This window comes from Ceratotherium simum, chromosome 6, assembly GCF_057802395.1.
Source record: "Ceratotherium simum simum isolate JZ-2026a chromosome 6, ASM5780239v1, whole genome shotgun sequence".
Lineage (NCBI taxonomy): Eukaryota > Metazoa > Chordata > Mammalia > Perissodactyla > Rhinocerotidae > Ceratotherium > Ceratotherium simum.
In genome coordinates, this window is record NC_141905.1 from 59,548,051 (window position 1) to 59,569,571 (window position 21,521).

The window sequence follows — 21,521 nt, forward strand, 5'->3', positions numbered from 1 at the left end:
TTCTAAGCCTGGGGCCCTATGCGACTGCATAGGCTGCACACCCCTGAAACAAACCCTGGTTAAATGGTTTAAGAAATGCGGGGTTAAAAAGTGTTATACAGATTTTGTTGCAGCAGAACTTCTCAGAGCCTTTTATATGCTAATGCGTATTGTGAACCTTCAAGAGGTACATACACTGTAGAGCAGTCCTCAAATATATTTGACCAAGCTCTTTTGAATTATTATAAGGGTCATCTTGTAGAAGCAGTGTTCCATAGAACACACATTGTAAAATGCAGCTTAGGCTGTGCAGACAGCTCGTATCTGGTTTAACATCAATTTGTTAGTTGTAAATCACATATGGCATTTTCCCCTATTTGGAATGAGCTAACTAGAGATAACTATAAGTTCATATGGTGTGGGTTCACTAAATCTACTGTCCTTCACCATCTGGTCTTTTAATATTTGGAAGGTCAACTCAGTGGCCAAACATCGCAAATGTTTCTGGGCCAGCACCCTAGAGATAGTCTGACTGAGACTATATCCCAAGCCAACTTATTTTTCACCCTTCATCTTGTCAATTGAGAGGAAATAACATCCTTACTTACCATTACCCAGTTCCCAAGAAATGTTGTACTTTTTGCTGGCACTGTACTTCAACAGACTCAAGGCACTAGAACTGTTCCAGGAGTTATTGGGATTACGACGCAGTGCATTTAGAGCAAATATCAGGTGGAGTCCAGAGCAATCAGCGAAGTTATAAAGTTTATCTAGAGACCTGGCTGGGAAGAAACAGAGAAAGGCTTGTAACTTTCAAATCAACATTCCAACAAAAGGAAAATATTAGCTACTACAAAAAGCCTTCCTATGAGCTTCCTGTTAATAGGAATTACAGATAGGCTTCTAAAAGGGACTATTACCTTTTGATTCGGGGTAGATTTCAAGGTGATTTTAGAAAGCAGCATACACAATTCCAGCTAGAGGTTGCAAATTGGCAACCAAGTTTAGTCCACAGTATGTTTTGTTAACAAAAAAATTGAATTGCTAACATTTAAAAATGGGAAGATATATAAGGTAGCTAGATTTCTAGCTTTTCTTGAAAAATCAGAAGATCTGGCCTGGCTGGTTCTGTATTTTTTTAATAAAATCATAGGAATAGTGTTAGGAGACAGGCTAGGAAAGACGATTGGCTGGTGAGTTTTGGAAAATAGCTCAGCCTAGCAGCACTTCCAAAAAAATTTCAGTTGATTCCACATTTCTAATATTTCTGAGAAGGGAAATACAATAACCATTCGTAGAAATATGTACATTGTCAGGTTGATCCCAGATACCATCAACTCTATTCACCGTGTGTTCCATACCCATCCGATTCCTTCATTTCTACTGCCACCATTCTGGTTCCGGCTCTCATTTCCACTTGCATGAATTGTCACAACAATGTCTGTACTTGCCTGTCTACTCTTCTAAAGTCTCCCCATCTTGCCAGATTCATCTTCCCCCTATCACTTTCATCAGTTTTCCTCACCCTTCAAAATCTTAGTGGATTTTCAAGAACTTTTTTTTCCTTAGTTCAAGGCCTCTTCAACTCAACCATAATTCCCCTCCCCACCCCTGCTTCAGGCCTCTTTATTATTGTCAGTGAGTTCTTTGTTGGTGTCAGCCAGCTCTATTTATTATAGAATCTCCTGTCCCATTGGCCTTTGCTCTAATTATTCTCCTCATTTGGCATGCCTTTTTTCCTCCTTTAAATATATTCAGATCTTACTTGTCCTTTTAGGAGTGTTTCCCAATGTATGGATGACATGACTTTAAGAGGTATACAGACTGAAAAAAAAATTTTAGGTTATTAATTATGTACAGGAGTTCACATTATCCTACTATTTATTATCCAAGCCCTAGAGCAGGGTTTCTCAAATGGGATTCTAAGGAACACTGGGAAGAGGAGTTCCACAAGATGTCACTAGGGAGTGCACAAAAGATGACAGAGTGACCAAGGTGCCCCAATAGCAATTGTTATAGGTTTTTTAGTCCTATAACGCAGGACCATGATCATTTGGTTGAGTCCATTATCAGTTTTTGAAATGGGATATAGGGGGCTGCCATTTTCATCTTCTCATGTATGAGAAAGTATTTTTTAAGAAGCATCAAAGACAAGAACAGAAATTGTCTCATTTCAGTTGAAAATAAAATCCATAGGAACTTATCTCACACTCAAACCAGAATCAAGTAACTAGGCAACAACAAAAGGCATAAGTTTCACATTAAAGAAATAAACAATTATCTACTTTTAGTTCCAAAAGAGCAATTAAAATTAAAATGCATTTATAGGCCTACTATAGTGATCATGAAACCAACACATGTATGTATTAATTTCAGAGTTATCTACATGAGCCTGACCATGCCATTCAGTAATAAAATGGTTTCTTTCAAACTCTTATACAAAATTTTGTCTTAGGCTATAATTTATTCATATTGCTTTGATGTATAGTTTTAGTAACTTTACTATTCAATACTGTTAATTTATTTTATATTGAAAACAATATTAATTAAATTCATAAACTTTATTTAAATAAACCTAACAAGCCTACCTTTAAGAAAATTATATCTCATTTTGGCTTAAACAAGTTACTTAACAAAACCATACTATGCCTCATAAGGTTTCAAATTCATAAAAAGGAAAGAAAAGGATTAATTTCAAGAAAGTAAGTTAACTACTTTTTTTTATTTTCAAGAAAGGTTGTCTAAAAAGTCATTTTTAGTTTTAAATAGGAGGGAAAAAAACCTATCCTTACACTTACTGTATACCACATACCATACCTCAACAGCATTTGTATGACAGAAATTCGTGATAAGACTTTTAGCCCTACTCGGGTAAGGTACAAAAAAATCAAGTAGGAAATTTTAAAAAGGAAAAACTGAAGTTTCTTCTATCTATACCACTGACCTACATTAGAGTCAGTATCCTTTGTGGGGAGGGGGAACCTACAAAAGAATAGACTAAAAGAAGTTGGCATACTAAACAGATTCTTAGGGAAATATCACTCTCTATTTAAAAGACCATTGGCAATTACTATTGGATTACATCCACAACTAAATGATCGCACTGACATACTATGAGCTTGAGATATAATTTTTATCCAGGGGTTCCCTGAGACTTGAGAATTATTTCAAGCGTTCCTCTGGCATAAAAAGTTTCAGAAGGCTGTCCTAAAGCTAAGAGATGCATAGGAAAATAAAAGTCATCCTAATACCAAAATATTCACTGTTGAACTGAGAACTGAATTAAACATTCCTTCCACTTGGCAACATCCTCACTAATCAAATCAATGATGTTTTCAATTTCTCCAGTATAATGCAAACCCAGTATAAATCTACCCAAAGTTGCAAATCTGAGCAAAAGAGGCAAGATTTCACGAGATCAATGAAAATAACGTCTGATAACCGCTCAAAACACACGCAATCCACTAGCAAATAAAGCTCTTGAAGAATTAGATCAATTAACTGAACAAGAGAAAACTCACAAGGATGATAATGAAATAGGCTGCTCAAAAAATAATTGAAATATTAAGATCAAGAGAGGTCTATTTTGAAGTCTTTTAATATTTATGATGGTGCCACAAAAGGTATTTTATCAGAAAAATACTCAATATTCAACTAAACAACATTTTATGCATTCAAATTGTTCACAGTTGCAATGACAGCTTATAATTTGCTAAGTATATAATGAAATATACTTATTTTCAAAATTTTCATGTGTCATTTATAAACTAAAATCCTAATCAAACTTTTGCATCAAAATTTAATGTGAATGACTGAAAACTTTTTTGGTAGATTGATTCCCTTTAAGTGGCCTTTTTCTAGAACTAATTATCTCCACATAATGAAGATTTCCTGTGTTTGTTTCACATGCATTAGAAAAACAAATATGTATCAAACACAAACATAAATCAAACCTGTGATTTCTTGGATTTGGTGGTTTAAGACAAGGTAAAAGGTATTTACCCCAAAAAAGGTGTCAATGTAAAGAAAAGTGTGGAGAAATAACAATATAGATGGTTTGTTAACATGGCAAAAATTGAGAACTAGAGTGCAAATTTGGGAAATACTTCATTAAGGATAAGTTTAAGTCCTGCCTCCTCCATGAAGCCATTCCTGAACACACCAATCTCCCTACTGTGACCTCAACCTTCTCTAAACTCAGGGTCTACCATTTGCTGGTATCTGAGTGCCTTGTGACATCTCCTGTGACACTGTCTTACCTTGGGTATTTACCTCTTAGTCACTTCTCTAGAGTGAATGTTTACCCAGTTAAACTGTGAAGTTCTTTAAGGCTGGTACTATATCTCATTATATCCTTCACAGCATCTATCAGAGAGCAATTTCCTGCCTTAAAATCATGCTGAAGAGTTCTCCAAGTCCAAATCCTTTTTGTTGCATAAAAGTGGTCTAGTAAGAAACTGAAAGGTCCCAAAGAGAGATCTGTGTAATAATTATTATTTCTAGTTCAAGAGATGTACTCTAGAGTTTATTAGAAAATTACATATATCTGAATATAGAGCATTTAGTAGCTGCTCAACAAATGTAATCTTCCTTGGAACATTTGCTGTCAGGTTCCATTCAAGCAAGCCGATACTTAAAGACGATTTTCTACTCTCTCCACCAGAGGGTGCCAATGCCTCTCTGTCCTCCAGTCAGAATGCCTTGGCATCTCATAGGAATATAAGTCTAAGGAGCCCTGTCTAGCAGGCAGTTGAGGAGGAGGAACTGGGGCTTGAGGGAGATGTAAGAGAGAACAGCCTTGCAAGTTGTCTATATAGTGCTGATAGCTGATGCCGTGAAGGCTCTTGAGACTTCCGAAGAATAAAATGGCTGAGGACAAAACTTTGAGAAATGTCCACACATAAAGGTCAGGAAGAAGGGGAAAAAAAAGGTCAGGGAAGAAAGAGGAGAATCAGAATAGTAGTCTTAAGGAACCCAAAAGAAGACAGTTTCAAGGAGGAGCTGGTCAATGACAGTAGGTGTTGGTGAGAAATTGAGGAGAAAAAGGACTGAGAAAAAAAGAAGCTATTATGGTTAATCAAACAGTGAGGTTAGAAACTAGATTTAAAGTGGGGGTGTGAACTTAAAAAATGAGTGGTAGAGGAAAAGGAATAGACTGTGGTAAACGAACTTACTTCTTGAAATTCTGTGGCAACAAAAGGAAGAAAAGAAACAAAATAGTAACTAGAGAAGCACCAGAGATAGGTTAAAAAAATTAACCAAAATCTAAGACCTCCATCTGTTGAAAAGCCGTTTCTTCAATGAGGCTAATCTCAGCTGTATATTAGAAACAGGTAGGATCAATGAATTTACAATAAGATATGAATGACGGTCATTTACCTTAGTTTCCTCAGGTGTTGGCATTTTAAAAACAAAATAGACAAACAACAATCCAAAATACAAAAAATAGGATTCTCGTTAAATTAAGCAACAGGCTGGCTGGAATTTCTAGTAGGATTCATTCATTTATTCAACAAATATTTATTGACCACTTACTATATGCCAGGCAAGATTATAGTCTCTAGAGTCACAGCAATGAACAAAACAGAAAACAAGTCCTAGCCTCATGGAGTTTACATTTAATGTGGTTGCAGTGGGGGTCGATGGGGGAGGTAAAGCAACGTAGGGGAGTCTAGAACCAATGTGGGTGGTATGCTATAAACCTCACTGATAACGTAACATTTGAGTAGAGACCTGATGGAGGTGAGGGAATAAGTCAAGTGGACAACTATGGAAAGAATTCCAGGCAGAGGGTACAGTAAAGGCAAAGGCCCAAGACAAGTAGGAGACTGATGAATGTGACGACCAGCAAAGGGACCAGTGTGGCTGCCCCAGAATGAGGGAAAGGGAGAGCAGTAGGAGATGAGATCAGAGGGGTAGCAAGGCCAGATTGTGTAGGGCCTTACTGGCCATCGTACGGTCTTTGGCTCTTACTCTGAATGACACAGGATACCACTGGATGGTTTTGAACATGACCTGATTCACATTTTAAAAGCGTCACTCTGGCTGCTTAGCTAAAAAGAGACTGCAGGGGGAATAGAGGGCAAAGGTGAGAGCAAGGAAAGTAGTTAGGAGTCTATAGTAATAATTCAGGCAAGGGACCATAGTAGCTTGGACCACGGTGGTAGCAGCAGAGTGATAGAAGTGGTTGAGATCCTGGGATGTTTTAAAGGTAGGGCTGATAAGATCTGCTGAAGGGTTGGATATGGAGTGTGAGAAAAAAAAAAGAGTCAAGGAAAACTCTCAAGTTTTTGGCTTAAGCAACAGAAAGTGAACTTGACGTTGAAGAAGGAAGTGTTGAAGATTGATAGAAAGGAAGAGAGGAAGGCCAAGATCAGAATTTTGGTTTTGGACACATTAAGTTTGAGATGCCTATTAGACATATAAGTAAAGAATTTGAGTGGGCAGAATTTACAAATTCAGAGTCAAGGGGAGAGGTATCAACTGAAGATATAAATCTGATTAAGTAAAACATTTTGAAAGGTTGGGAGAGGTACAGAGCTGTAGAGGAGGGAGAGTAGAACCGTCATAGGAATTTTCTGACTTACACATACCAATGTGTCCTCAAAGCAGTCTATCCCAGCACTTCCCCTGCTCTCTTTTCTGCTGGGCACTAAAGGTTTCTTGATTCTTACCTTCCTTGACTCCCTCTCCAGGATAGCTTCTCCCTTTTTCATCCTGTTTGTGTTTATTTATTCCCCCCAAAGTAATGGCTACCCTACGTTTCCACCATTATTTGACAGAGACAATTGTCATTTTCTTAATCTTATGTAAAGTACTATACAAACAAAGCTTATAGACATGGCCCTATCTCTCACTTTCAAAACTGATAGCCATCTCTAAATTCCTCTTCTATAGAAATCATGCAGCCACAAATATCACCTATGAATTAAATAGTGATTTGCTGAGTAATTTTGGCTTCCAATTGTGCTTCCCCAGAGTTCTATCAAGATGAAGCATTAAAGTTTCTTCATAACTCAATACCTAGGAAGTCATTCCATTATTGACCCTACCCTAAACAGGCCCCTGTCCATTACATGCTTTTTTTCTTCAGGAGAAGGAGGCAGCTGCCTCAGGGGACTGACACTAAAATATTAATAGAGCTCTCCTCAAGTATGTCCGATCTCTATATTTTGTTGTTCATCTTGATAATCTGTTCATATTCTCACGTACTCACAATTAGAAGAAGCTGACTCTATTGCACTCAGCACCAATTTCCTCTTTTGGAGACACCAGTACTGTCCTCCAAGAGCTAAGGCTAAGGGTCATGGGTACAAGTCTTTACCCAGAAAAAGCACTCTCCCTTCACATAAAGGTTTTGAAAGATCAAAATAGTCACAAAGGGTGTGTTTTAATCTTTTTTACCAATTTAGAAATGAATAGGATTGGACTGAGTCCTATAACAAATAAACTATGTTTTCTGTATGATACTTGCTTACACTCGGCCGAAGAGTTTCTCAAACACTAGTCTGATGAACTTTGGGCCTCATTAGAAGTCTTCATCATTCCTTGACAAACCACATTATTCCATGGCTCCCTGTTATTCTAAGCTTTTTATCTCTGCCTGGAATATCCTTCCTCCTCTTCTCTTTATTCTTCATAGCCTAGGTCAATGGTCTTCTCTCTGAGGTCTTCCTTGACTCCCTAAGGTGAAGAGACATTGGGGCTCCCTCCTCTGTTCTCTCCCACTTCTTTATCAGCTCCTGTTACAGCAAAAGCCAACCATGCTATCATTGTTCAGCTCTGTCTCCGTCTCTAAAGGCAGACTGGAGTATCTGCTAAAGAGAAAGTACCATGTCTGCTTTTTTAGCATCCATTTTAGTGTCTGATACACAATAAGCCTTAATAAACACCTGACTCAAACAGGTGTTATTTAGGCCCATTCAATACCACTTACAATCTGTCTGCACCCTATACACTCAACCTTATTTATCACTATTCATTGTAGAAAATTCCCTCTCGATTACGTCTATTACTCCATGCTGTTAATGCATTCAAATAATATACTCATTGCTTTAGATGTTCAGTTTGGAATGAATAATACTGGGGAGGCATAGGTGACTATCCAATAGAGGCTGGAAGAATAGAGGAATTTCTAGTGGAATCCAGAAAAGAAATGTGAGAGTGAAAGTAGAGTGAGGTTAACTCTGAACCAACTCTGCCTCTTGTAATTTGGAGAGAAAGCATCAGTTAGTGGGGAGCCGTTTGAATTAGTGAGTACATCCAGTAAGAAGGGGGGCATTTTAATTGTAGCTATTAAGAGAGAACAATTTGAAAATTGCCTAGGAAGAAAACAGCCATTTCAGAACGAGTGAAGATACCTCCCAGCTGAGAGCTGATTTCAATACGAAGAGAAATATTTCCAGTTTAGTCAGGGCAATGAAACCTTAACTAGGTTATAAAGAAATCAGCGCAAATGTCTGTAATTTGACTGAAACTGTTGAAAGAGAATGAGATTTGGGAAATGTCTGTGAATAAAAATTACAACACTATCAGAAGACTCCAGGCTAGAGACTAATTGTTACATTAATCAATTTAACTAGATTAAAGGGAAAAGTGAATGCCAGTGAGTATAGTGGGACCTCTGGATCCCATTAGAAGTCCATTTAAATGGTGACAGGAAAAGAGTAAAAAAGACACCGACATTAGTAAAGAGGCTAGGATTGCTTTTAAGAAACGTGACCTTAAGAAACTAATTTTAAAGTATGCAAATACTATTTCTAGGGGATAGTTTAAAAATATCTACCAAATTTTAAATGCACATTCCCTTAGACTAAGCAAGCCCACTGCTACACATTTTTCCTAATATACACTTGCAGAATCTTTCTAAGATATATGTACAAAGATTATCACTGCAATGCTCTTTTTAATAGCCAATAAGTAAAAACAATCTAAATGCCTATCAAATGGGGACTGGTTAAACAATTATAAAGAATCTGTTACAGAAAGAGATTCCAAATAAGGAAAGGAAGAAGGCTATAATAAACCCTGTGGAGTTGGATTGGAATTAAAGCTATTGGTATAACTCATGGTTTTTAATACATGTACAGATCGATAGATACAGAAATATAGATGCGTATGTGGGTGTGTTTAATATATACATAGATTTATTTCCTGTCTCCTGAGCAGGGCTGGAAGCAATGAAATTCCAGTATCAATGAGTACACCTAGCACTCAGACCTTGGTTTCTAAATACCATTATCTAATAAAAGGAACCAGAGTTCCTTGGAGAAATGGCTGATGCCAAAACTAAGTTAGAGAAAACAGAAGATAAGCCCAGGACATTCTTTGATACCAGAAAGTAAGGAAGTGCTCAAAAAATGATGGAGGCATGTCAAAAGGACATAGGAGCCAACCTGTAGGAGCCCCCAATGGCCAACGCTGAGATTATTTGAACAACAAAATCAATAATGATAGCATTGGATTATAACCCACAGAATAAAATAAATACCTGTAAGTCATCTTGTATAAATTAATAATTGACTAAACAAATAAAAGGGGGAGGAGGAACAGATCTTCCTTACAGAATACCAATTAATAGTAAATATATAAGAAAGAATGGAAATAGAAAATTGCCAGCAGGCAACACCTCACTAGTAACTGTTAAAGTCAAGAATCATTGTTGGATGCTAAAATTAGTATGTGAGAGTATGATGACAAAAAAATATTTGGCCACAACGAGATATCAACTGACACCTGTTAGAATGGCTATTATCAAAAAGACAAGAAATAACAAACGTTGGAGAGGATGTGGAGAAAAGGGAGCCCTCATACACTATTGGTGGGAATTGAAATTGGTGCAGCCACTGTGGAAAATAGCAGGGAGATTCCTCAAAAAATTAAGAATAGAATTACCACATGATACAGCTATTTCACTTGAGGGTATTTATCTGAAAAATACAAAAACACTAATTTGAAAAGATATATGCACTCTTATGTTTACTGCAGCATTATTTTTATTTTTTTGTGAGGAGGACTAGCCCTGAGCTAACATCCGATGCCAATCCTCCCCTTTTTTCTTGAGGAAGATTGGCCCTGGGCTAACATCCGTGCCCATCCTCCTCTACTTTATATGGGACGCCACCACAGCATGGCTTAGCAAGAGGTGCATCGGTGCGCGCCTGGGATCCGAACCTGCGAACCCCGGGCCACCGGAGCGGAGCACAAGCACTTAACCGCTGTGCCACTGGGCCAGCCCCTACTGCGGCATTATTTACAATAGCCAAGATATGGAAACAACCAAAGTGTCCATCGGTGGATGAATGGATAAAGACAATGTGGTGTGTGTGTATATATACACACACACACACATATATATATGTATACAAACAATAGAATACTACTCAGCCATGAAAAAGAATGAAATCCTGCCATTTGCACCAACACAGATGGACCTTGAGGGTATTATGCTATGTGAAATGAGTCACATGGAGAAAGACAAATATTGTATTATTTCACTCATATGTGGAATCTAAAAAAACAAAACAAATGAACAAACAAAACAAAATGAAAACAAACTCATAGATACAGAGAACAGACTGGTGGTTACCAGAGGGAAAGAGGGTTGGGGGTTGGGTGAAATGGGTGAAGGGGTCAATTGGATGGTGATGGACGGTAACTAGAGTTTTGGTAGTGATCACTTTGTAGTGGATTTGTTGTTAAGGTTGTCGAGTCAATTTTGACCCCTAGTGACCCTGTGTAGAGCAGAGTTGAACCCTGCCAAGTCTTTTTGCACCATCCTCTTACCTTCCAGCACGATATCAGACAATGCTCTGCTGCTATTCATAGGGTTTTCATGGCCAATTTTTTCAGAAGTGAGTGGCCAGGTCCTTCTCCCTACTCTGGAAGCTCTGCTGAAACCTGTTCACCAGTGGTGACCCTGCTGGTATTGAAAATACCGGTGGCACAGCTTTCAGCATCACAGCAACACACAGCCAACACAGTATGACAACTGACAGATGGGTGGTGTGTTTCCCTGACTGGGAATCAAAACCAGGCTGTGGCAGTGAGAGCACAGAGTCTTAACCAGTAGACCACCAGGGCTAACTTGTAGTATACACAGATGTTAAATTATAATGTTGTATACCTGAAATTTATATAATGTTATTTACTGATTTTACATTAATAAAAAACAATAGATATCTGAACCAGGCTGAACTCCAGCTGACAACTGTAATAAAAATTCTGATATCCAGAGAGAGCAGGCCACCTAAGAAGAACCCTTACAAAATGCTACCTTTAACAAGGCTTATTCCTTATGGAAAGACAGAAATAAAACACTATATTTTCTCAATTCTAAAACACATTGTTTTTTAATCACATTTTAACATTTCTGTAGCCAAGATGTTTTAGAATCATCATGTACTGATAACGTGGGAAGGTTGGTGACCACCGCCCACTGTCAATGCCCCTCAAAAAATAAAGCAGTATTAAAAACTTAAAAGAAAGATATTTGGATAGCCTTAAAGTAACTCCCCACAAAATATTCATTAATTACAAAGAAAAAAAATAGTAAATTAGTAAGTCAGAGAAAGACAAACACCATATGGTCTCACTTATATGTGGAATCTAATAAAACAAAAACCAAGCTCATAGATACAGAGAACAGATTGGTGGTTGCCAGAGGAGGCAGGGGGTTGGTGAAATGGGTAAAGGGGGTCAAAAGGTACAAACCTCCAGTTATAAAACAAATCAATAATGGGGATGTGATGTACAGCATGGTGACTACAGTTAATAATACTGTTTGCATATTTGAAAGTTGCTAAGACAGTAAACCTTAACAGTTCTCATCACAAGAAAAAAAATGTTTTTTGTAACTATGTAAGGTGACAGATGTTAACTAGACTTACTGTTGTGATCATTTCGGAATGTATACAAACATTAATCATTATGTTATACACCTGAAACTAATATAATGTTATATGTCAATTACACCTCAATTAAAAAACCCAGTAACTTTACAGAAGAGGAAACTGGCAGACAGCATCTTTTCCTTGTGATCAGTTAATCCTAGTAGACATACTGACATATGAAGCCCTCAGAACACTACAACATCATTTTAGTGGTATTTTTGCCAAAAATGTAAAACTTCAGCTTGATCATTAGAAAATATCAGACAAAGGGTCATTCTACAAAATAACTGGCTTAGACTTTTCAAAGGTGTCAAGGTCATGAAAGATAATGAAAGACTAAGGTACAGATTGAAGGAGACATGACGACTAAATGCAATTAAATAACTAAATAACTAATAATTAAATCTTAGACAGGATCCCAAAACAAAAAAAGGACAATAATGGGAAAATTGGCTGAATTTGAAAAGGCCTATAGGTTAGTTAATAGTATTGTATCAATGTTAATTTTCTTATTTCTATAATTGTACTACAGTTATGTCAAATGTTAACATTAGGGGAAGCTGGATGAAGAGTATATAAAAACTCTATGAATCATATATGAATTATGAATGCAAAAAAAATTTTTTTTTTTTTGTGAGGAAGATCAGCCCTGAGCTAACATCCATGCTAATCCTCCTCTTTTGCTGAGGAAGACCAGCTCTGAGCTAACATCCATTGCCAATCCTCCTCCTTTCCCCACCCCCCCCAAGCCCCAGTAGATAGTTGTACGTCATAGTTACACGTCCTTCTAGTTTCTGTATGTGGGACACGGCCTCAGCATAGCCGGAGAAGCGGTGCCTCAGTGCGCGCCCAGGATCCAAACCCGGGCCGCCAGTAGTGGAGCGCGCACACTTAACTGCTAAGCCACAGGGCCGGCCCCTGAATGCAAAAAAATTTGATGAACTTTCCTATAATCCTAAAAATAATTCAATATAAAACTTTTTTTAAAAGAACAAAGTATGTCTGTATATATTTATATGAAAAGACTATCAAGATATATTATTAGGTTTTTAAAAAGTAAAAAAGAAAAACAGCAATGACCAGAATGGTACATATAATATGATCCCTTCTGGGTGATATATCTATGTATACATATATGCACACACATACACAATCATATATGTGTACATATATACATAATACACATATACACATACACATATATGAATAACTCATTTTGCTGTAAGAAAACCAAACTGTTAAGACTGATGATTTGGGAGGAGGGGAAGTGGAGGTGAGAGAGGGGAGTGAAACTTTTACTTTTCAATTTTCATCGAGTCTGCATTTCTATGCATACAAGGATTATCTAGGCAGGAATTTATGGTCCTTTTTTTTTTTTTTTTGATGCTTCATGGTCCTTTATACCTCTCTCTATTAAAATAAAGGAATAGAAGAAAAATTGAAAAAGGTTAATATGTAATATTTACCATATAATATAATGGGTTTTCTTTTGTGGGGAGATTTTTTTAATTGTCTTCAGTGCTTAACTCTTCTATGTAAACTTGTTCTTTTGTATATAATCCCCAATATTTTTTTGTGAGTCTGGTTCACATGAATTCTGAAGTAAGAAGGCTCCCCACTCACTGCTAGCAAACAATACAACCTAGCACTTGGTTGTAGTGAAACAAAGAACATGTGGATTATTCTTATTTAGGTTTATGGAAGTTTATCTAAGAGTGATATCACTTGTAGAAGCTTTAAGATATGGCACTGTCTCAATTTCCAATGAATCCTTCTAACAGTCATACTCGGTCCTCTATGCTTTTACTCGTTCAGTTTCCTCAGCCTGAAATGTTATTTCCCTTGCGGTCCACTGAGCTATAACCTGCCCCTCTTCTATGAAGTCTTCCTTTAGTCTAGAACAGGAGTTGGCAAGCTTTTTCTGTAAAGGGCCATATAGTAAATATTTTAGGTTTTTTGACCCATATTCTATCTCTGTCACATACTCTTCTTCTCCTTCTTTTTCTTTGTTTTTTAATAATCATTTAAAAAGGTAAATTCCATTCTTAGTTCATACTGGGTTCTGAACGTGAGGGCCATGGATAAGTTATTGCAGAATTCTAAAAATTACTCCATCTTTAGACTGAATAAATGACATATGTCATACACATATGTACTGATACTTTCTAAATAGGTATAGATGCTTCTGGGATTAACACAAAACAAATTATTTTTCAAATAATTTTTAAAAGCATTAATGAATTTATAATAACTTCCTGTCCTCACTAATTTTCTGAATAAGTGAATATCAAAATGGCAACTGATATTTATGTGGAATGTCCATTAAATGCCCCAATATTAAAAAGGAGTCCTCACAGAAGGACATTGATGATAGGAAAATTCTTCTTTGAGTGGCCCAGGAGTTGTGACATTAGACTATAAAGTAGAAAATATCAATCTACATGGATCTTGTCCCAGCAAATTCAGTAAACGACTTTTCTATGTCATAATTATGTAAATCCTCTTTATTGCTTTTCAATATTTGGATACTTTCAATAGTAAGGCATAGAGGATTCCGTTGATATTGCAACACAAAATATAAATAACACCAATGATAAGGTAAAAGTAAATGTGTTGGAAGGGAGGAAGTCAAGATGGCGTCGTAGGCAGACTCTGAACTCACCTCCTACCGCAGACACAGCCAATTTACAACTATCGTGGAAAAATTACCCCGAGACAGAACTGAAAACTGGATAAGAGGAACTCCTGCAACAAGGGACAATCCTAACTGAGGTAGAAGAGGCAGAAACTCCCTTCTGGAGAGGAAAATGCCGCCTTCACAAGCTGCAGCGCCTCACAGCCACCCGGGAGCAGCCCATAGGTACGTAGCCCTCCCTGGAGGTGTGGGGCCCTGAGCCGGGGAGCGCCCCCGCTGTGGGCATTTTGTGGACCCAGCACAATCGAGAAGAGTGGCATAATATCTGACTTTGCCTGCTACTAAAACATTGGGGAATACCCCCAGAAAAGCTGGTTCACAAAGAAATTAAAACTGGCTTTTAAAGGGCCAACGCACAAACTCACCCATTTCAGAAAGCAACCTAAAATCACCAGAAAGAAAGGTGCACAGTGCTTTGGTGAAAAGAGACTCACCTGATAGGCCCTGTGTGCATTGCAGTGAGAGGTGAGACCTCTCCAGGGACTGGGACATTGGCGGCGGCCATTCTTGTGGCCTGGTGTGGGCGTGCTGACACAGACGCCATTGGAGTTCTCCCTGGGGCCTGCTAGCCCAGGGTCTGCCCCACCCGCTAGAGCACGATTTAATCCAGCTTAGCCAAGGCAGGCAGCCCACCCTAGAGACTGGCCCCACCCAACAACAAGCCCTCAGGCAACTTGTGGGCCTGCATAGATTGGTGACTGGATTCTCTGCAGCCTGGCAACTGAGCCCACTTCAGTGGGTCAGGGCATGCACAAGGAGCGGGTGGGGAGTGTGGGGCGGTGGTGGAGTGTGTGGGGCTCCCACCATGGAGAGACTGGGTCCGCTTGGGGAGGTCGGGGCACGCACACGGGGCAGGACTGTGTTGACTGTGTGTGTGGACCTGTGGGCGGCAGGGCTTGTCAGCTGCAGAAGACTTGTGCTTCTCAAAGACCACATGGGGGTTTGCCCCACGTTCCAAAGCCTGAAACAATTGGGTGCTCCCATGCCTGAGGCCAGCCCCATGCAGCTGCAATCCTCAGAGAGCTGACAAGAGACCTAAAGGCTGGAGGCTTAAAGCAATTGTAAGGCCCTGAGCATAACAACCTGCCACGCTGGGGGCCCACTCACTTAAAAGAAATACTGCAACACAAATGTGGTATTAGAACTTGCAGCCAACTGTGCTGGGGCTCCCCACACCTGGTAAAGACACTGAAGGGCCCACAACAACTACAAGCAGCTGAGCATTACAACAGCTGGCTAGGAGCATAACTCGGCCTCCCTGGGCGCCTACAGGGAGAGCAAAGAGGCCACAACAGAGGGACACACGTAGCCCACATAGGGGTCACCCCTGGAACATTGAGAACTGAGGGAAGCACACTGCAGGCCTCCTAAGCCATCACTTACATAAGGTCACCTATCCAAGAGCAGGAGACGTAGCTGACTGACCTAATATGTAGTCACAAGCACAGGGAAAGAGGCAAAATGAGGAGGCAAAGGAATACATTCCAAGTAAGGGAACAGGACAAAACCCCAGAAAAGGAACTAAGTGAAACAGAAATGAGCAACCTACCTGACAGAGAGTTCAAACTAAGAGTGTTAAGGATGCTCACTGATCTGGGGAGAATGAACTCAGTGAGAATGTCAACAAAGAAATGCAAGATATAAAAAAGAACCAATCAGAAATGAAGAATACAATGCTGGAAATGAAAAATTCACTAGAGGGACTCAAAAGCAGAGTAGAGGATACAGAAGAACGGATCTGTGACCTGGACGAAAGACTAGAAGAAATTGCCCAAGCTGAACAGGTAAAAGAGAAAAGAATTAAAAAGAGTGAGGACAGTCTAAGGGACCTCTGGGACAACATCAAGCGCACTAACATCCGTGTTATAGGTGTCCCGGAAGGAGAAGAGCGAGACAAAGGGGCAGAGAATCTATTTCAAGAAATAATAGATGAAAATTTCCCTAACCTAAGGAAGGAAACAGACAACCAGGTAAAGGAAGCAGAGAGAGCCCCAAACAAGATAAATCCAAAGAGGCTCACCAAGACACATCATAATCAAAATGTCCAGAATTAAAGATAAAGAGAGAATCCTAAAAGCCGCAAGAGAAAGTCAAGTTACATACAAAGGAAACCCCATAAACCTTTCAGCTGACTTCTCAGCAGAAACCTTACAGGCTAGAAGAGAATGGCATGATATATTTAAAGTGCTAAAAGGAAAAAAACTTACAGCCAAGAATACTCTATCCAGCAAGGTTATCACCCAAAATGGAAGGAGAGATCAAAAATTTCCCAGACAAGCAAAAATTAAAGGAGTTTGTCACCAAGAAACCAGTGCTACAAGAAATGTTAAAGGGACTGATTTAAGGGGAAAAGAGAAGACCACAAATACGAAAAATTATCTATTTCCATGATAAGAGGGTAATGGATACAAATGCACAAAAAAGAGGTTAGATATGATATCAAAAACATAAAATGTGGGAGGAGGGGAGTTAAAGAGTAGAGCTTTCAGACAGAGGTCAAACAGAAGAGACCATCAATTCTGTGTAGAAGAAGGAAGGAACAGAGAAGGACTAATAAAACACTGAGAAAAAAAAAAAGTTAAAAAATGACAGTAAGTACATACTTATCAATAGCTACTTTAAATGTCAATGGACTAAATGCTCCAATTAAAAGGCATAGGGTGGTTGATTGGATAAAAAAACAAGACCCATATATATGCTGCATACAAGAGACACACTTCAGACCTAAAGACACTCACAAACTGAAAGTGAAGGGATGGAAAAAGATACTCCATGCAAATGGCAATGAAAAGAAAGCTGGGGTAGCAGTACTCATATCAGACAAAATAGACTTTAAAACAAAAACTGTAAAAAGAGACAAAGAAAGGCATTACATAATGATCAAGGGAACAATCCAACAAGAGGATATAACACTTGTAAATATCTACACACTCAATGTAGGTGCACCTAAATATATAAAGCAATTATTAACAGACATAAAAACAGAAATAGACAGTAACACAATAATAGTAGGGGACTTTAACACTACACTTACACCAACGGATAGATCATCCAAACAGAAGATTAATAAGGAAACATTGGCCTTAAATGACACTAGAACAGATGCACCTAGCAGATATAATCAGAGCATTCCATCCAAAAACAGAAGAATACACGTTCTTTTCAAATGCACATGGAACATTCTCCAGGATTGATCACATATTAGGCCACAAAACAAGTCTCCATAAATTTAAGAAGAGTGAAATAATACCAAGTATCTTTTCTGACCACAACGGTATGAAACTAGAAATCAACTATAGGAAAAGAAATCAGAAAAGCCACAAATATGTGGAGATTACACAAAATGCTACTGAACAACAACTGGGTCAATGAACAAATCAAAGAAGAAATCAAAAAATACCTGGAGACAAATTAAAATGAAAATACGACATGCCAGAATTTATGGGATACAGCAAAAGCGGTTCTAAGAGGGAAGTTTATAGCAATACAGGCCTATCTCAACAAACAAGAAAAATCTCGAATAAACAATCTAACAATGCACCTAAAGGAACTGGAAAAAGAAGAACAAACAAAGCCCAAAATCAGTAGAAGAAGGGAAATAATAAAAATCAGAGGAGAAATAAATGAAGTAGAGACCAAAAAAACAAGAGAAAAAATTAATAAAACCAACAGCTTGTTCTTTGAAAAGATCAACAAAATTGACAAACCTTTAGCTAGACTCACCAAGAAAAAAAGAGAGAAGGCACAAATAAGTAAAATCAGAAACGAAAGAGGAGAAATTACAACAGACACCTCAGAAATACAAAAAAGATTATAAGAGAATACTATGAAAAGCTATATGCCAACCAGTTCGACAATCTGGAGGAAATGGATAAATTCTTAGAATCATACAACCTTCCAAAACTGGATCAAGAAGGAGTAGAGAATTTGAATAGACCAATCACCAGTAAGGAGATCGAAACAGTAATCACAAACCTCCCCAAAAATAAAAGTCCAGGACCAGATGGCTTCCCTGGTGAATTCTACCAAACATTCAAAGAAGAATTAATACCTGTCCTTCTCAAACTCTTCCAAAAAATTGAGGAGGGGGGGAAGCTCCCTAACTCATTCTATGAAGCCGACATTACCCTGATACCAAAACCAGACAAGGACAACACAAAAAAAAGAAAACTACAGGCCAATATCACTGATGAACATCGATGCAAAAATCCTCAACAAAATACTAGCAAATCGCATACAACAATACGTTAAAAAGATTATACACCATTACCAAGTGGGATTTATTCCAGGTATGCAGGGGTGGTTCAACATTCGCAAATCAATCAATGTAATACACCACATTAATAAAATGAAAAATAAAAACCACATGATCATCTCAATAGATGCAGAGAAAGCATTTGACAAGATACAGCATCCATTCATGATAAAAACTCTGAATAAAATGGGTATAGAAGGAAAGTACCTCAACATAATAAAGACCATATATGAGAAACCCACAGCTAATATCATCCTCAATGGTGAAAAACTGAAAGCTATCCCTCTAAGAACAGGAACCAGACAAGGATGCCTACTCTCACCACTCCTATTTAACATAGTATTGGAAGTCCTAGCCAGAGTAATCAGGCAAGAGAAAGAAATAAAAGAGATCCAAATTGGAAAGGAAGAAGTGAAACTGTTACTATTTGCAGATGACATGATTTTATATATAGAAAACCCTAAAGAATCCACCAGAAAACTTTTAGAAGTAATAAACAAATATGGTAAAGTTGCAGGATACAAAATCAACATACAAATATCAGTTGCATTTCTATACACTAGCAACGAAGTATCAGAAACAGAAATTAAGAATACCATCCCATTTACAATTCCAACAAAAAGAATAAAATACCTAGGAATAAACTTAACCAAAGAGGTGAAAGAGCTGTACACGGAAAACTATAAAACATTGCTGAAAGAAATTGAAGAAGACACAAAGAAATGGAAAGATATTCCGTGCTCTTGGATTGGAAGAATTAACATAGTTAAGATGTCCATACTTCCTAAAGCCATCTATAGATTCAATGCAATCCCTATCAAAGTTCCAACAGCATTTTTCACTGAAATAGAACAAAGAATCCTAAAATTTATTTGGAACAACAAAAGACCCCGAATAGCTAAAGGAATCCTGAGAAAAAAGAACAAAGCTGGAGGTATCACACTCCCTGATTTCAAAATATACTACAAAGCTGTAGTAACCAAACAGCATGGTACTGGCACAAAAACAGACACACAGATCAATGGAATAGAATCGAAAGTCCAGAAATAAACCCACACATCTATGGACAGCTAATCTTTGACAAAGGAGCCAAGAACATACAATGGGGAAAAGAAAGTCTCTTCAACAAATGGTGTTGGGAAAACTGGATAGCCATATGCAAAAAAATGAAAGTAGACCCTTACCTTACACCATACACAAAAATTAATCCAAATGGATTAAAGACTTGAATGTAAGACCTGAAACTGTGAAAGTTCTAGAAGAAAACATAGGCAGTACGCTCTTCGACATCAGTCTTAGCAACATCTTCTCAAACACCACGTCTGACGGGGCAAGAGAAACAATAGAAAAAATAAACAAATGGGACTACATCAAACTAAAAAGCTTCTGCACAGCAAAGGAAACCATCAACAAAATGAAAAGACAACCTAACAATTGGGAGAAGATATTTGCAAACCATACATCTGATAAGGGCTTAATCTCCAAAATATACAAAGAACTCATGCATCTCAACAACATAAAAACTACCAACCCAATCAAAAAATGGGCAAAAGACCTGAACAGACATTTCTCCAAAGAAGATATACAGATGGCCAACAGACACATGAAAAGGTGTTCAACATCATTAACTATCAGGGAAATGCAAATCAAAACTACAATGAGATATCACCTGACGCCCGTCAGAATGGCTATAATTAACAAGACAGGAAACAACAGGTGTTGGAGAGGATGTGGAGAGAAGGGAACTCTCATACACTGCTGGTGGGAGTGCAAACTGGTGCAGCCACTATGGAAAACAGTATGGAGATTCCTCAAAAAATCAAGGATAGAACTACCATATGATCCAGGTATTCCACTGCTGGGTATTCATCCAAAGAACTTGAAAAAACCAATGCATAAAGATACACACAACCCTGTGTTCATTGCAGCGTTATTCACAATAGCCAAGACTTGGAAGCAACCTAAGTGCCCATCGAGGGACAAATGGATAACGAAGATGTGGAATATATACACAATGGAATACTACTCAGCCATAAGAAACGATGAAATCCAGCCATTTGTGACAACATGGATGGACATTGAGGGTATTATGCAAAGTGAAATAAGTCAGAGGGAAAAGGTTAAATAACGTATGATTTCCCTCATTAAGTAGCAGATAATAACAACAATAAACAAACACATAGAGACAGAGATTTGATTGGTGTTTACCAGAGAGGAAGGGGGGAGGGAGGAGGGCAAAAGGGATAATTCAGCACATGTGTGTGGTGATGGGTTGTAATTAGTATTTGGGTGGTGAACATGATGTAATCTATGCAGAAATAGAAGTATAATGATGTACACCTGAAATTTATACAATGTTATAAACCAATGTTACTGCAATAAACAAAAAATTAAAAAAATAAAAGTAAATGTGTTACTGAAAATGGCAGAGTCTTGAAAGAAGTAGATAAAAGGATAGCAGTATTAATATCCTCATCTTACAGAGCAGAGCACCAAGAAATATTGTCAAAAATGGAGAAAACAAGTTGAAGTTAAAATGTTAAAGTTACAATGACAATCAATAGATTATTCTAAAATATTTATAAATTTATTAATATATTATAGGTTTATATAATTGATGAATATGAATATCATATATATCCTTTATCATATATTTATATCATAAAGCTATCAAACACTGGGAAGACAAGAAGAGAGATGA

The 21,521-nt window shown here is 37.9% G+C and overlaps 1 protein-coding gene across 2 annotated transcripts in view; it reads right to left on the reverse strand.

Annotated features, from left to right (window-relative positions):
* HPSE2 (heparanase 2 (inactive)) overlaps positions 1 to 21,521 on the reverse strand; it is a 710,163-nt gene that overhangs the window by 259,252 nt on the left and 429,390 nt on the right. For both annotated transcript variants that reach the window (XM_087432419.1, XM_087432420.1), the window contains one exon: positions 588 to 761. In XM_087432419.1, coding sequence (XP_087288545.1) covers positions 588 to 761 — 174 coding nt within the window. The remainder of the gene's footprint in view (positions 1 to 587; positions 762 to 21,521) is intronic.